A 15,431-nucleotide genomic window follows, 5' to 3' on the forward strand; every position below is an offset into this window, starting at 1 on the left:
CCGCTACATTTCAGAGAGAAATATTTTACTTTTTACATTACATTAATCTGACAGCTTTAGTTCCTAGTTTTGCACACAAAACACATGTAGTGTATAAAATACCATGTATTATTAACTACCCAACAATATATCGGCCTACAAGTCCAGCTGAAATGATTAGCCGATTGATTAAACACTGAGTTGATTGACAGAACTGTTTGGATCGTTTCCAGTTTCTAAAATGTGAGGATTTTTCTGCATTGAGTACTTTTACTTTTAATACTTTTACTTTTGATACTTACATACTTTCACTTAAGTTACATTTTCAATGCAGGACTTTTACTTGTAAGAGAGTATTTTTACAGTGTGGTATTAGTACTTTTACTGAAGTAAAGGATCTGAATACTTACATATAGACCAGAGTTTGTTTGTTTGGTCTGCTCTAGGGTTGGAATGAGCTTTCGCACCACTCCAAACGAACCGGACTATCTGACCAAACGCTCCAGGGTTCGGTTAGAATGGAACAAGTTTGATTTATTTATTTATTTTGACGTTTTTATGTTCCGGTTAGCCGTTAGACAGAGCCGTTTCTTCCTATAGGCGGACTATGCGGATGCATAGGGCCCCCACAGCCACTAGGGGGCCCCCAAGCTGCAAGATCAGCCCGTTCAGCCTCAATATATTTAGGGAGAAAAAAAATGACATGTCTTTATTTGTAGGCACTAGCAAGTAGCCTTCTTTGTTCTAAAAAAAAAAAAATGTTTGAGGAAAATCCTGCATCTGTTGCATTTATTGACGTATAGAGGAGCCTCATTGTTAACTTTTTTACTATCGTTTTCTGTAGGTTTAAATTGCTTGGGTCAACTTGAGATGTTTAATTTGACAAAATAGGGGCCCCCAAACAGCATCTTGCATAGGGTCCGCCAAAACCTAGAAACGGCCCTGCTGTTAGAATACAATGTAGCTGTTGTGAATCCAAGCTGGCTACAACTTTAAACTTTAATGTTCTTATCCCCAGGAGAAAATGTAGAGCTGGGTGAACTATTGAATTTACACCAGACACAAAATGCATAAAACAGACATAATATAAATATGTAAAAGAAATGCTGAAATCCACCATGCAGGCTCACATAGAACAATGTACTGTACATCAAGTGGCATTGCATAAAATCATACAGCCATTATCATTCAACCATCAGCTGACTCATTGTGTGCATTTCACATGTTGATGTTATGAGAGATAAAAAAAAAATAATGGACCTGCTGTCCTCTGTGAGGGGGCAAGTTTCAAACTTTTCCTCATTTGATAAAGTGAGTATTTCATACTTTTTTGGAATATTCCTTTAAACTTTGTGCCATTTTAGTGCACTGTCAAGAAGAATGTAGCTGAATCTTTCTTCTTGTAAAATGAATACCAGTCCGCACAAATATGCTTTCAGCGGAAACCAAAATGGTGTTTCATCTTGCAGAACACATTTTGCTGTGAGTTGTTCCACAGAAAATCCAATCATTCAAAAAGATATCAAAAATAGTTTCGGAAATTTGAAGTCCTAGACAGCTAACACAACTTGCCACACACATGAGCAAACACACTGACAGCCATCACACCGGTTTATCTCAACTTTGGGGGGGGGGGGAGAAGTCTTATTGGGTCACTTGGCAATCATCCCCTCACCTAGAGTCGTGCTCGGGGCAGAAATCATAGCAAGTTGTCAGGGGAAGTGCCGAGAAATGTTTGCTCGGAGTCCCTTTCGGAGAACAAGGTGAGCGCTGCAGTCCAACTTTCTGACACATTAAACCTAACAGACACACGGCGGGTCTCAGAGCAAGTTTCAAAATATGTCAAATCTGTCAGCGCTGAGGCAGATTCATTAAACAAAGTAACAGAAACAACCCAGGAGACTGAATTAGACTGCCTGTGAATGACCTCTCCCTGTTGTTGTTCTTATGATTCAGACGCACACCCAGCGGTGAGAGGTTTTTAGTTTTATTTTCTCCCCGCTAGGTTGTCTCTTTGAACAGATCGTGGCTCAAAACTAAAGGAAAAAAAAAAATGACATGACACGAAAAACAAAGTGAAACCAAACAGAGTAAAAACAAAACGCTTGATGTGCCTGTGAACATCGGAGTGACACTCTGTCAGCAGCGACTGAACCGCTCGCTGCTGACTGAACATCCACAGTGGGGGGAAAAGATATAAAAATCTACTGACATGAAAGTCTGGGAGCACTGAGGCACAGTCAGGGATGAATAGTCAGTATGTGTTTTTCAGTGTGCATTCAAAGTAGTGTGTCCTCCCCGGAGCAGCGAGTGTGTTAAAGCATTATCCTTGCATTTGAGGTTGGCCCTAGCTCGAGGGTTGAAAAGCAGAGGTGGACGGGTGGATGCATCATTGAGCAGTGAAGGCTGCTTCAAACTGCACCGTACTCACTGTGTGGATCTTAGGTCCACTGGTTCATTGTTACTAGATGTCATCCCTTCACGCACAGGCTTAAAATTAGGGGTGCACGATATGAGGAAAACATCTGATTGCGATTATTTTTGACTGACATTGCGATTGCGATATGATTCACGATATTGGAGGGAATGATCACTCACCATTATTCTCATTTGTGTTGAAAAATATAAAAATTAAAATGATTATAGTGTGATTCGGTGGTGGAATGTAACTAAGTACATTTACTCAAGTACTGTACTTAAGTACAATTTTGAGGTACTTGTACTTTACTTGAGTCTTTTCTTTTCATGTCACTTTCTACTTCTACTCCGTTACATTTCAGAGAAATATTGTACTTTTTACTCCACTACATTCATCTGACAGCTTTAGTTACTACAAATTAAGATTTTTTCACACAAAACACATGTAGTTTATAAAATATGATATTTTATTATAAATGAAACTACAATATATAACAATATACAGGCTTACAAGTCCAGCTGAAATGATGAGACCATTAAAGTTGATTGACAAAACTGTTTGGATCGTTTCCAGTTTCTAAAATGTGAGGATTTATCTGCATTGAGTACTTTTACTTCATTTTCCTGACGATACTTACATACTTTCACTAAGGTAACATGTTCGATGCAGGACCTTTTTACAGTGTGGTATTAGTACCTTTACTAATGTAAAGGATCTGAATACTTTTTCCACCTCTGGTGTGATTTTTGCGAGGATCTGTACCAAAACAAAGATTTTTTTCTTTAGTCTGTAGGATACGGTTTATAGGCTGGGACGTCTCTGCAGCACCACAATACCTAATTCAGAATGGTTTGACACATATTTTGCCTTTAACAAAACTTTGCGATGTAGATCTGCTAGTTTTAACATAACACATTTTTATTTCCAGACCTTTTAGAACAAGCACGGGCTAAAGGAAAGACAGCTTTGTATCGATGTCTGTCTGGAAGTGGCATTCCCTGTTTATTCATTTCATTTTTTTGTGGGCTGTAGTTTTATTTTATGTGTGGAATGTTTAGTTCTTGGACAATTTATGGGTTACACTAATGTGTTGTGTCTGCTGTAATATGTTTTCTTTATTCTTTGTATTGTGCAAAGTTATTGTGTGTTGTGTGTGGACATGTGTGTGGCAAGCTGTGGATGAAACTAGTTTTTGTATTGGTGTCATGTATAATTCCTTATTGGCATGACACTGAAATAAAATATTCATCATTCATTCTTGTAAAGCACAAATATATAGGCTCCCTTTCAACACCAACAACTTTTACAATACCCCCCACCCCCCCCCACCCTCACACCTCCCCATTGGAAGTTAACTGCTGCTGCCTCATTTTATGCCTGCACATAATGAAGACAGTTCAAATGTGACCAGCAAATTAGCCGTGCTCTGCTGAAAGCGGCAGACAATTAAACGTGCAACAAAGTTTTTCCGAAGCAAACAATACAAGCTGGGGAAAACATTACTCTGGGCTTTTTTTTTTTTTTATGAATGCCATAAAAGTGCCATTAATCTCAGGTTTCACAACAACAAAGTTGTTATTTCTTAAAAAGGAAATGGATATAAGGACACGAGGAGCACCTGATTTGAGTGGAAGCTGTTTTCAAATGAGCAGCAATATGAGGCCATTTGTTAATTGCTGATGGAACAGAAACCAGTTACCAGCAGATGCTGACACCCAAGTTTTTCCTAATGATATCATCTACTTTCATATTTTGCAGGAGGTCCTTCAATGTGGCCGTTCGTTTGAAGTCGAGAAAATACTCTCTGATGAAAGGTATCGAACACTTAAGGTCAGTAGACGGAAAAAAAACTCCAACGTTCGGTTGCTTTCTCCCCGTGAAAATGATTTGCATTTGCTCACATCTCTTGAGGACTTAGGGCTCTTGAAAACTTTGAATGCTAACCCTCCCCTGAGATGAGCCTGTCATTTCAGAGCATGTCTTCTTGATTACGTCCTTACCTCGTTTCCTGCCAGCTGTTCACGAGTGTGTTTGGGGTTGGACCTAAGACGGCTGAGAAGTGGTACCGCAGAGGGCTGCGCTCATTCACTGACATTCTGGCAGACCGCAGCATTCATCTAAACCAGATGCAACAAACTGGTACATCAACATCTCAGCATTTTTTCACTCTGCCACTCCACAAATTATAGACTGAAAATTACAACTCGAGTTTGCTTCCAAGAAAGACTCAAAGAACATAATCGTCAAATATCTCCAAGGGGGGGGGGGGCGCTGCATATGATTTGGACTTTTTTGTCCTTTTTTTAGGTCCCATAGGAGGCTCCTGATGTGAGCCGCTAGCTGTAATGTGTTTTCTCTAAAGTGAGATGAGATGTGACCAGCAGGGACTTTACGGTGACAACACAATGGAAAAGGCAGCAGGGGTGTTTTTAATAAAAATCAATGAACAGTGACTGTGAAGTGGAACGCTTGCTATGGAATTCCCATGAGCTCTCATCAATCAGCTGGGCAGAGGGGGCCATCTAAGCAAAGACAGTTGGGGAGTTAGGATTTGGTTCCAACGTTAGAGAGAGGTATTTGTAAAGGAAGATGTTGGTTCCTATTTCTGTGGGGAATCATCATATATTGCGTCAGTGATTTGGGATATAGGTGTTTGGATGGTTTCCACAGCAGTAGTAAATGAATGTGGTTGAGGAAAGTTGAGTTTCAACATTTGCTTAAAATCTTTTGCAGTTTGTGGTCTTTTGCAGTTTTGGTCATGTAAAATAATTGGGTGGTGTCAAAATGAAGAGTTAAGAGATGTGGGTGGTAAGCAGAAAGGTCATCTTGTGGAGTCACTTGTGAGATTAATTGATATCATTTCTAGAGTTGGAAGAGCAAAGATGTGAAAAAAAAAAATCCAGCTATAGGGATGTAAGAAATATATTTTTAGCCACACTAGTGGCATTGGTCTGTGGATGGCTTCGTTAGTCTGTCTCTCTTGCTGTCCAACGCTTTGGTCCAGACTGAAATATCTCAACAACTATTGGATGGTTTGCCATTTCATTTTGTACAGACATTCATGGTCCCCAGAGGATAAAGCCTACTAACTGTGATGATCCACTGGCCTCACCTATCAAGCCGTTCTCACTCCCAACTTGCCAACATACTAACGCTTGGTCAGTGGCTCTCAGCGTCAGATACCACATCACAAGTCTCCCTTTAGTGTCTGTATGGGACGAACCGGGCATAGCAGCCCTTTGACCCCAGCGCTGTAAGATAATGAAGTAAGAAGTTGGTTGCGAGTAGTATGAAAGACTGAAACTCTGCGTAAGGAGGTTGGTTGGGGTGGTGGATGGGTCAAACAAGACAGGACTTTCACCCAGGAGACCGCGGTTCATGGCCCGTGTGTAAGTTCAATGTACATCTTCAGTAAACAAAAAAAAGATTTTTAATATGGTGTAAAATAATATATGATATATAATTTACGTATTTCAACATTGAGACCACAGTTATGGGGCAAGATTTGTTTTTGGGCATTCACGCCTTTAATGGATAGGAAAGCTAGACATGAAAGACATGCAGGAAATTGTCACAGGTTGGACTTGAACCCTGGACCTTCTGTATCGAGGAATACACCTCTACATATGTGCACCTGCTCTACCAACTGAGCTAACCTGATATATTTTAACATAAATCCCAAATTTCACTACTGGGATTCAAAAGTAAGTGGTTTTACACATTGAAAAATGAAGCCAATGGACCCAGATCATTACAAGGTGACGACAGTAATTGACGAGTTTGGAGTGAGAATGTGTTGCAGTTCATCATCATCATCATCATCATCATCATCATCATTATCATCATCATCAGTGTTCTCATCAATGCTTATCACTGTTACCATATTAGTTTAGCAGGTTAGCATGCTAACATTGGCTAATTAGCGCACAGTTGATATTTGGTCATTTATTTTTTTATTTAGGATCCCCATTAGTTGTTACCGTAGTAACAACTATTCTTCCTGGGGTCCACACAAAAGATAAAGCATAACAATCAACGTTACATTAATACTTCCATATTATCAATGCAATACATAAATACTATATAATTAATAATTCCATATTATGAATAAGGTTGTGGGGGGGAGGGGGGATTGTATGAAACACTTTGTGCTACATTTGCTTTTATGTGAAGTCTGATTGATGGTTCACATGTTTACAAAGACTGTCTGCACCGAACTGCATCCATCCAAAAGACATTTCACTCTGAACCCCAAATGTCAACCTCATGGTGGTGCTAGAGAAAACGTCGCGGGTCAGTAGGCTTAATTCTCTGAAAACCATGAATGTCTGTACAAACTTTTATGGCAATCCATCAAATGGCTGTTTCAGATATTTCAGTCTGGACCAAAGCGGTGGATTGACCATCTGACATTGCCATCCTTTGAGCTATGCAACTAAAAACAAACAAATTCTGATTGGTTGAAAAAAAAAAAAAAACAGAATGGTAATGAATTGAAGTACAGTACAAGAAGTTATAGTTTAAAGCATAGCTGCGGTCGTTATTCTCTGAGGTGATGCAGTGCTCAAATAAAAAAAAAAAAAAATGGCTGAGTGAACAGGAATACAAGCAATATAGGAGCAGCCAGACATGTAGATAACATCCGCCTCAATTGTTGCCAGTGATAGAAATCCCACAGAGCATTTAATGTTCGTGGTTAAATGTCTCAAAGGGAAGTAGTGATGTGCAGCTTTTCATTTGTCTGCTTCTGCTGCTGCTCAGGATGGTGCTGGATGCATACACTGTAGCACCGCATGATGGTAATTCAAAACATTATATTACACCGCTCGCAGGTTCCCATTCAGTTCGAAACTCCATCTGATGATGTATTATGCTGACAGACATCTTCATCAAACTGGTCATAATCCATCATTCGGAACACTGCAGGCTCCGCTCCGTGCAGAGAAATAATGGCAGTTTTTGACATGGAAAATGTGTTTGAACCCTGATCTCTCCACTGTATTCTGCAAATCTTAAAAGAGCAGATGCATGAACTATTCCATTTTTTTAATGGCAGTACAGACAGAAACGTCCTTAAAGATATTGTAATGAATTGGCGGTCTAGCTCCATCTGTTCTAAGGGAAGGAAATAGTTTTTTATGTAGCATAACAGAAAAGAGAAAATAAAAGTGAGATGTATGAAATCAACAAGATACCCATCAATCCACCAATCATACTGTAATGTAGCTCAGAACCTACACTGACTGTAATCCTTGTGTCTGCAGCTGGCGTCAGGGGCAACCTGGGGGGGGGGGGGGGCTCACATTTATGGCAGCGATATGCACTATTTTTCAAGCATTTTGATAAAAGAATGCCTAAACATCTACATTATTTGGGAAAAACATGATAGTTGCCAAGGAAAAGACTGTAGAGCTCTAATCCTATTTTAAAACTAATTGTTCTGTCTTCATCATTCTGAAACCAGAACACAACACATGTTGAGGATGACTCTTTTCCCTTCTGTCACCTAAAAACAGACACAAATTGTCTGATGTTACGATTTTTAAGTCACATAACATAGATAGATTAGGGATTTGCTGTATACAGAATTACTAATCCTGAAACCTATTTTCAGTTCACAGAATGAGTGCCGATATTTCCCTAAGTAACAGAACTTTTGATCCATTGGCGATTTTAGACCCATTTTAGGGGGGCTCAAAATTTAATCTAAGCCCCACTTGGAGCCTCAGAAGCCCCACCTCGCTCCCCCACTGGTAGGCGTGCACCATCTCTTCTATCAGAGAGCAGCACATATCACATTTTAACCTTACTTTTAATTCACCCTGACTCCACTTCTCCAGAGCAAATAGCTATGATTGATGACTGGCTCCCAGACTAATAACCACGTGTTCTTTTTCCCTCCAGGTTTTCTGCATTATGGAGACATCACCAGGGCTGTCAGTAAAGCAGAGGCCCGATCCCTGAGGAACATTATTGACGAAGCTGTCCGTGCAATCACACCGGCCGCTATTGTAGCACTGACAGGTGGCTTCCGCAGGTACATGTCATGTCCCTGCCTCTGAGGGCCAGATGTACGTACATTTGCGAATGTAGCGTTGTCAGTGCCATGGCCAACCCGCAGAAAGCGCACGCTGTGATACTTCAGCTTAAGTCGTATTTACCAAAACTGCAGTTCATCGGGTAATCAGCGCCTTTCTCCGCCCACTATACCATAAATTGCGCTGTAGCAAAGTGTTAAGTACTGGTGCTATGATACGGCTGAGTGCAGACTGCGATATTCCCACTGCTGATTCTATGACGGTTTGAAATGATCCTGATGCCAATATTTGTAATGTAGTGAGGAGTTTAACAACTGCTGGAATGGAATGTGAACACTAAGTCAGAGATTCAAAGTCATCTTTTATTTCTTCCAGTAACTGTAATATTGCATGGCTGCTTAATCTGTAACGCTTAATGATTTCATGTTCACTCAACTGAAAAAGTGTGATCGTTGTGGCAAAAATTGTTGCGTAACAAATACGCCTGAAGTGGCCGCAAAAGCGGTAGTACATCTGGCCCTGTTGAAATAGAACAGCACTTATGGTTATGCAAAGGGAATGCAAATATATTAGAAATGGCTCGAGCGGTCTGCTTGAATCCTCATCTTTATAGTCTATATCGACGCCGTTCCACTTCCCGGGATTGTTCAGGTGCCGCCGGAAATTCCGTCTGATTTCCCACACTTTCCGCTTTCTTTGTGTTGGCATTCTAAACTCCGGTGGATTTCTGAGGACTATGGTTAACTGCTCCTCAGATCTCTGCAGGGTAAATCCAGACAGCTAGCTAGACTATCTGTCCAATCTGAGTTTTTTTTTGCACAACTAAAACAACTTTTGAACGTACACACATAGGCGTAATTTACAGGGGTTACAACTCCAATAATCAAAACTGACCAATGCAACCCACCCCAAAAACTTATTATAATTTCCTTTACATAAATAAAGACATTTGCACCATAACCTGATGCAGAAAAGGCACAAATTGTTGCAGAAAAATTCACCAGAATGCAGAAAATTATGTTTGACATTAGCAATTTCAATTTTGCTCAAAAGTGGAGATCTCAACCCCTCCAACGTTGAACCCAAAGTTATGTTCCACTGAAACAAGTTCCTTCCTGAGGCTATTTTGCAGATGCACCGTCATTGTGTCCGGTGCTTAGCGCCGCCCAAGACGATTGTGATTAGTTTGCCAATGTGGCAAAAAAAAAGAAATGGAGCACGTTTTTCTCCCATCCTGGAATGATGTGTGTACTAGCCAGACCCTCCTCCGCAGCGCTGTGGAGGAAGGTCTGGCAATGCGAGACTATCATCTTAATAACTAACTATTGTCACACAGTCGCAGATTGTGTGTGGTTCGAAGCATCGGTGCTGTTGGTGCTTGAATGCATCCTACAGTTGATATGAATTAGTAGGTCAAATGTGTTGATGCACACGCTCAACCATCTCTTTATACTTTATACTATCATAAAAAACAGACATTGCACAGTGTCACAGGTCATTCCCAACATAGTATTGCATTTGCATTAAGATATTGAAATGCATTACATTGTCAATCTCAGAGTGCATGGTGAGTGCTCTTGTACAGTCACCTACTGAGTGCAACCATTTGCTCACAGCCGGCGCCTTTCTCCGTCCCCACCTTTCTGTGCTGCTCTTTTTTTATGCACGACGCTTTGTGCCTGAGCAAGCGTGTAGCACTCTGCTCTGTGGTGTTGTAAAAATCCAGCCATAACCAGTGGCGTGTGCGGTAAATAATTCAAAAGCAGTCTGGCAATAAGGACAGGCGCTTGCATCTCAACAGGGGTGACAGAGCTGCCACAGCTTAGCTGATGGTCTTTAATAGTGCCTGGGCTACAATCAAAACATGTTGCCCAAGAGAGTTGTTTTTTTCTCTCTCGACAAATCTTATAAAGGTTCCCTTTTCTCTATTTGCTGTATTTTAACATTCCAGTTTGTCAAAGTTTGGTACAAAATTACCATAAACTGACTTTTAAAGTAATTTCTGCTAAACGCCCAACGACATCTGTATACAGATATAAATTTTGTGCCGCCAGATGTCAAACTGCGACTTTACAATGCCACTGACGTATTATACTCCTTTATATTCCGGACCTATTATACTCATATTTTGTGTTTCTGCTAGAACATGTTTGCATGCATTAATGTACTGCATATGGATGTGCCACCTGTATTCACCCTCTGTCTGTCTGTCTGAGACGCTCTGTTGGAGCGTCTCTTTATGTCCCCCTTCCCGAAAAAGACCAGTGAAAAATACCAATAACGCCTTCTAAACCAAAAACTACACAACTGGACATGTTCCAGCAGGAATGTGAACCCAAATTGGGATGAAATTAAAGTGCCCATATTATGAAAAAAATCACTTTTTCTGGGATTTGGGGTGTTATTTTATGTCTCTGGTGCTTCCACACGCATACAAACTTGCGAAAAAAAAACATCCATGCTGTTTTGAGTGAGATACAGTTTCTGAATGTGTCCTATATAAACCAGAGCACGTTTTTCTCCCATCCCAGAATGCTGTGTGGACTATCCAGACCCTCCTCCGCAGTGCTGTGGAGGAAGGTCTGGCAAAGCGAGACCATGCAAATATTGAATAAATTGGGCTCTTAGGATCAGTATTTAGTCACCTCTGATTTCTACAATGCCGATTTCTACAATGCCAATACTTATAGGTAGGCTGCCACAGTATGCAGAAACAGGGAAGGGAAAAAGGTGATAATAATATTAAAGCAGCCATATTATGCTCATTTTCAGGTTCATAATTGTATTTTAAGGTTGTACCAGAATAGGTTTACATGGTTTAATTTTCAAAAAACACCATATTTTTGTTGTACTGCACCGCTCTCTCTCACTGCTGCAGATCCTCTTTTCACCTGGTCTCTGTTTTAGCTACAGAGTGAGACCTCTTTTCTTCTTCTTCTTCTGTACTATCTTTGATTGCACTGCACATGTGCAGTAGCTCATCAGATGTAGATCATGTCAGCTAGCTAGCTCCATAGACAGTAAAAGAAAGGCTGTTTCTACAACTTCGGTCAGTTACAAGGCAGGATTAGCTGGGAGACTTCTAAATGAGGGCGCACATGGAAGTAGTTCTTTTGTAGATTATGGTGAACTTGTGTGTGTTGTAGCAGTGCTTTGCTATTGAGAACGAGGTAGCATGCTAGCGTTAGCATGCTAGCGTTAGCATGCTAGCGTTAGCATGCTAACGCTACGAGCTAATGGTTGCGGTTAGCCTGCTCGTTTCGGCTTGTGACGTCACAAGCCGTGCCGATTTTGAACAGCTCACCCAGAGACTGAAGGCAGGACACATTCAGAAACCGTATCTCACTCTAAACAGCATGGGTGGATTTTTTTCAAAGTTTGTATGTGTGTGGAAGCACCAGAGACACAACATAACACCCCAAATCCCAGAAAAAGTGTTTTTTTCATAATATGGGCACTTTAACATATTTTCACTATTTCAATCATTATTATTTTCACTTCATGCAGAACTCGAACTTCTCGAACCAAACTTGCCTAGGCTACAGCTCATTCAGATATCTTGATGCAAGAGTATAATGGACCCGTTTGAAAATAATCATGCAATAAACAGCTTCGCTAACTTAGAAGGCATGTTACGACCACTTCTTCACTACTTCAGGTGATACCAGAATCTGCACTCTGGCTCAAAAACTGATCTTGCAGGAACTTGTCAAACACAGACTTCTTTTTTTAAACAATTATTTTTTAGGGGTGCCGAGATCAAGTTTAAAAAAAGGGCTTAAATCTCCCCTGGGTCATACCAGACCAAGTACTGTAAGTCTGTAGCAGTAAAACACCCTGAGTGAATTGAATTGAAAGAAGGTGCATTTTACTGCTCATGAATTAAACTTTTCATTGTGTTATTTCTTTTCACAAAAGGTAAGTCGTCTTGGACGGTGGTGTATATTTAATAATTTGTGTCGGTGGTTATAGGTCCACAACTTTCTTAAGTAAAGATGGTATCAAACTGCACCAGACTAAAAAAAAACCAATATGTCTAATCTTCAAAAGGATAAATGACAGCTGGAATGATATCTGATTATGTAAATAACTGCTCCTCAAGGGGATAATGTGGTAAAAGAGATGAGGAAAGTGATTAGAGCCTCATGGATAGTTAACATCAAGAATGAAGGGGAGGAACAGCGCAAGATTAATGGACCAGGAGTCTGCTGCAAAGCGGTAAGGGGCCTTTGAGGGAGCTTTTATAGCCTTGACTCGGGGAGATGAAGACCACATTGACTTCATCTCATATACAGTACTGTATGGCGCAGGCTTGGGGAGTATTACGTGAGACCTAATTGGAATCATGTGGAGCTATAATTGAAGAATGATGACTTGTACATTATCACTCAGTAAGTAAGTCATTTACCTTTTTATCTAGCTGAAAAGCAGATTCTCCAGACATGGTTTAAACACAGCGTGAGGCATTATTATAAGGCCTTTTACACCAAAATAGTTCATCTGCTCTCTAAGATGCCAGCAGCGCCACTAATAACCCACTAATTCTCTTCGGGGTGACATATTGGAAAATGTTCCCTTCCAAAGTCCTGTCAAAGCTCGATTTTAATTATCTATAATTTCCAGCGTGATGTAGAGTCTCTTATTAGCTTCATCTTTCCAGCCGGTAGCCCCTGTCAAAAATGGCGATGCACATTATACTATATAGCCTACCTCTTTAAATAGATGCACTCGGCTCTGGCGAATCTTTCATCTCTGGATAACATACCCCCCCAAAGAAAAAAAAGAAAAAAATAATACTCTGCTCCCAAAAAGTCACAAAATAAGTGCTGTGCACCAGTAAACTCAAGCTGTCATCCACTTCAGAGGGAAGCAGCATGGCGAGGATTTGTTGATGCCACTGACATTAGCCTTATTGAAAGGACAGCTGCGGAAGGCGGGTGTCAAGTCTTAAAGCGGTTTTGTTGGGAGGAAGGATTAAAAATAGATTAGGCTTGAAAATACAGCTTCTACCACCAGTGCGTGTGAAAGGCTCACACGGTGTCAGCGGTGTGTGTATTTATTTCAGTGTGAAGCCAGCAAGTCCCCGCTGTGACTCTTATTCAACATGAGATTGTCTGGAATACGACTCTAAGTGACACTGATGAGGGGCCCAATGGTGTCTGCTCTCAAATCCTCAAACAAGGGCTGAGTCCCGCTGCATTGTTTCCCTTGAACAACAACCGAGATAAGTAATCCTTATCAGTTTAGTTCAGGGTGTCATGATTTTTAAAACTAACTCTAGTATCAGCTTGAAGAGGAAAAAAGCAAAACAAGCTGTCTGATCATGATGTATAGCCCACGTATCCGCTTTGCACTTGGTGCTTTTTCTTGTTTTTAAGTAATAGCTTCCTGATTATCGCCTTGTTTTTTTTTCTGTGTTAGGAAGATACTTAAGATAGCAAGTGAGACACAAGGTGAAAATGATGCATCGGTGTGCACAATCCAGTTTCTTTTACCCTGACCAACCACTTTTGGGCTGCCCCTGAACTCTCCTTCCCGCAGACAAATGCATTCTGTGAAACTTCCAGCAGCAGCGACGCTTCCCCACAGCTGTATTATTCATACATGTCGCCGTGTCGTCCACACACATTTGTAAATAACTATGTATATTTGATAGGCTTTGTGCTGAAAGGATTAATAATTTAGCATTTTCCCTCACGCAATAAAATAGCTGACTGGCTAAATTCGACTGCTCTGCCCTTTTGTGGTGCTTGATTTAAAGACTGGCGGGCGTTACCGTGTGTTAACAGCTCATCAAAGCTAATATTTTTCAGCCGAGCCTTGCCAGCCTTATCTCCCGCTGAGCAGGAGTGGATGCCTAATGCTTAATAAAAACAGTGTTCTGAAGGTGTACCATTAGAGGCAGAGATGGAGAAAAACACTCTCTTCGCTGCAGAGAATTGTCATCTACTTTTCTGCTGACTGCGGTCGAACCAGAGGAGGTATCTGTACACATACTAATGTTCCAGTGCAATCAGGAAGGAGTTGAAAAAAGTGTAATGCTGCGGCGTCTTCTCCTTCAAATAAACCCTGATTTGGGTGCCTGGGTAGCTCACCTGGTAGAGCAGGAGCCCATGTATAGAGGTTTGCAACGGCCGCAGGTTCGACTCTGCCCTGCGACCCTTTGCTGCATGTCATTTTTTTTCTCTCTCTCCCCTTTCATGTCTTCACCTGTCCTATATCAATAAAGGCCTAAAATGCCCAAAAATGTATCTTAAAAAAATAAATAAAAATAAACCCCAATTCCCTTGTTTCCCATGCTGCGCTGAAATCAGTTTGTTTTTTTAAAGCTCTGATTGGAGGTAAACTCAATTCATGCTGATGATCTCTCCGTCTCTCTCCCGCTTTGGCTTTTTGCTATTCATGCCACTCATTTATGCACTGCACTCGAGTGAGTTTTGCCAGCGCAGCAGAGGGCTAGCAGTGAGATTCACTTAACAACTTGAGTGCACTGTACAAACTGGAAGTGTTGTAGAATCCCAGCTTTGCCAATTAAGAGTGTTGGCAGAAAGTTGCTCGTTCAGCAGATGGAAATCTGTGATGCAGTCTCAAATAGCTGTGTCCTACCAGTCGACTCATTAAACAAGCGTCGACTTTTGACATGAAGGACTACATAAATACCATCGAGTGTGAAACACAAGCGTAAAAGTGAGCACTCCCACATCTTCAATTATTTTAGAAAGAAAATAAATGACATAAAGTCACAGTGCAAATGAAATGCCTGTGACTAGAGCGGCATCTGCCGAGTGAACCTGTAAGCCAGGCCCTCTTTCTGTTAATGCCGCATGGGTGCATGCTGTCTGCCACTAGCGCTAACCATTACCGTCATCATGCCTTGTGGAGCTCTAATTGCTGTTTACTAATACGTCCTTGCTCCCTGAATTAGCCACAGTGACCTTTGAAGCTTTGCCACGAGCCATTCACAGCCTCCTTTAATGTGCCTCTCTCTCTCGCTG

General features: G+C 41.0%; 1 protein-coding gene across 2 annotated transcripts in view; it reads left to right on the forward strand.

Annotated features, from left to right (window-relative positions):
* dntt (deoxynucleotidyltransferase, terminal) overlaps positions 1–15,431 on the forward strand; it is a 115,518-nt gene that overhangs the window by 28,904 nt on the left and 71,183 nt on the right. For both annotated transcript variants that reach the window (XM_031296858.2, XM_031296859.2), the window contains exons 5-7: positions 4,157–4,228; positions 4,414–4,537; positions 8,303–8,435. In XM_031296858.2, coding sequence (XP_031152718.1) covers positions 4,157–4,228; positions 4,414–4,537; positions 8,303–8,435 — 329 coding nt within the window. The remainder of the gene's footprint in view (positions 1–4,156; positions 4,229–4,413; positions 4,538–8,302; positions 8,436–15,431) is intronic.

This window comes from Sander lucioperca, chromosome 15 (genome assembly GCF_008315115.2).
Source record: "Sander lucioperca isolate FBNREF2018 chromosome 15, SLUC_FBN_1.2, whole genome shotgun sequence".
NCBI lineage: Eukaryota > Metazoa > Chordata > Actinopteri > Perciformes > Percidae > Sander > Sander lucioperca.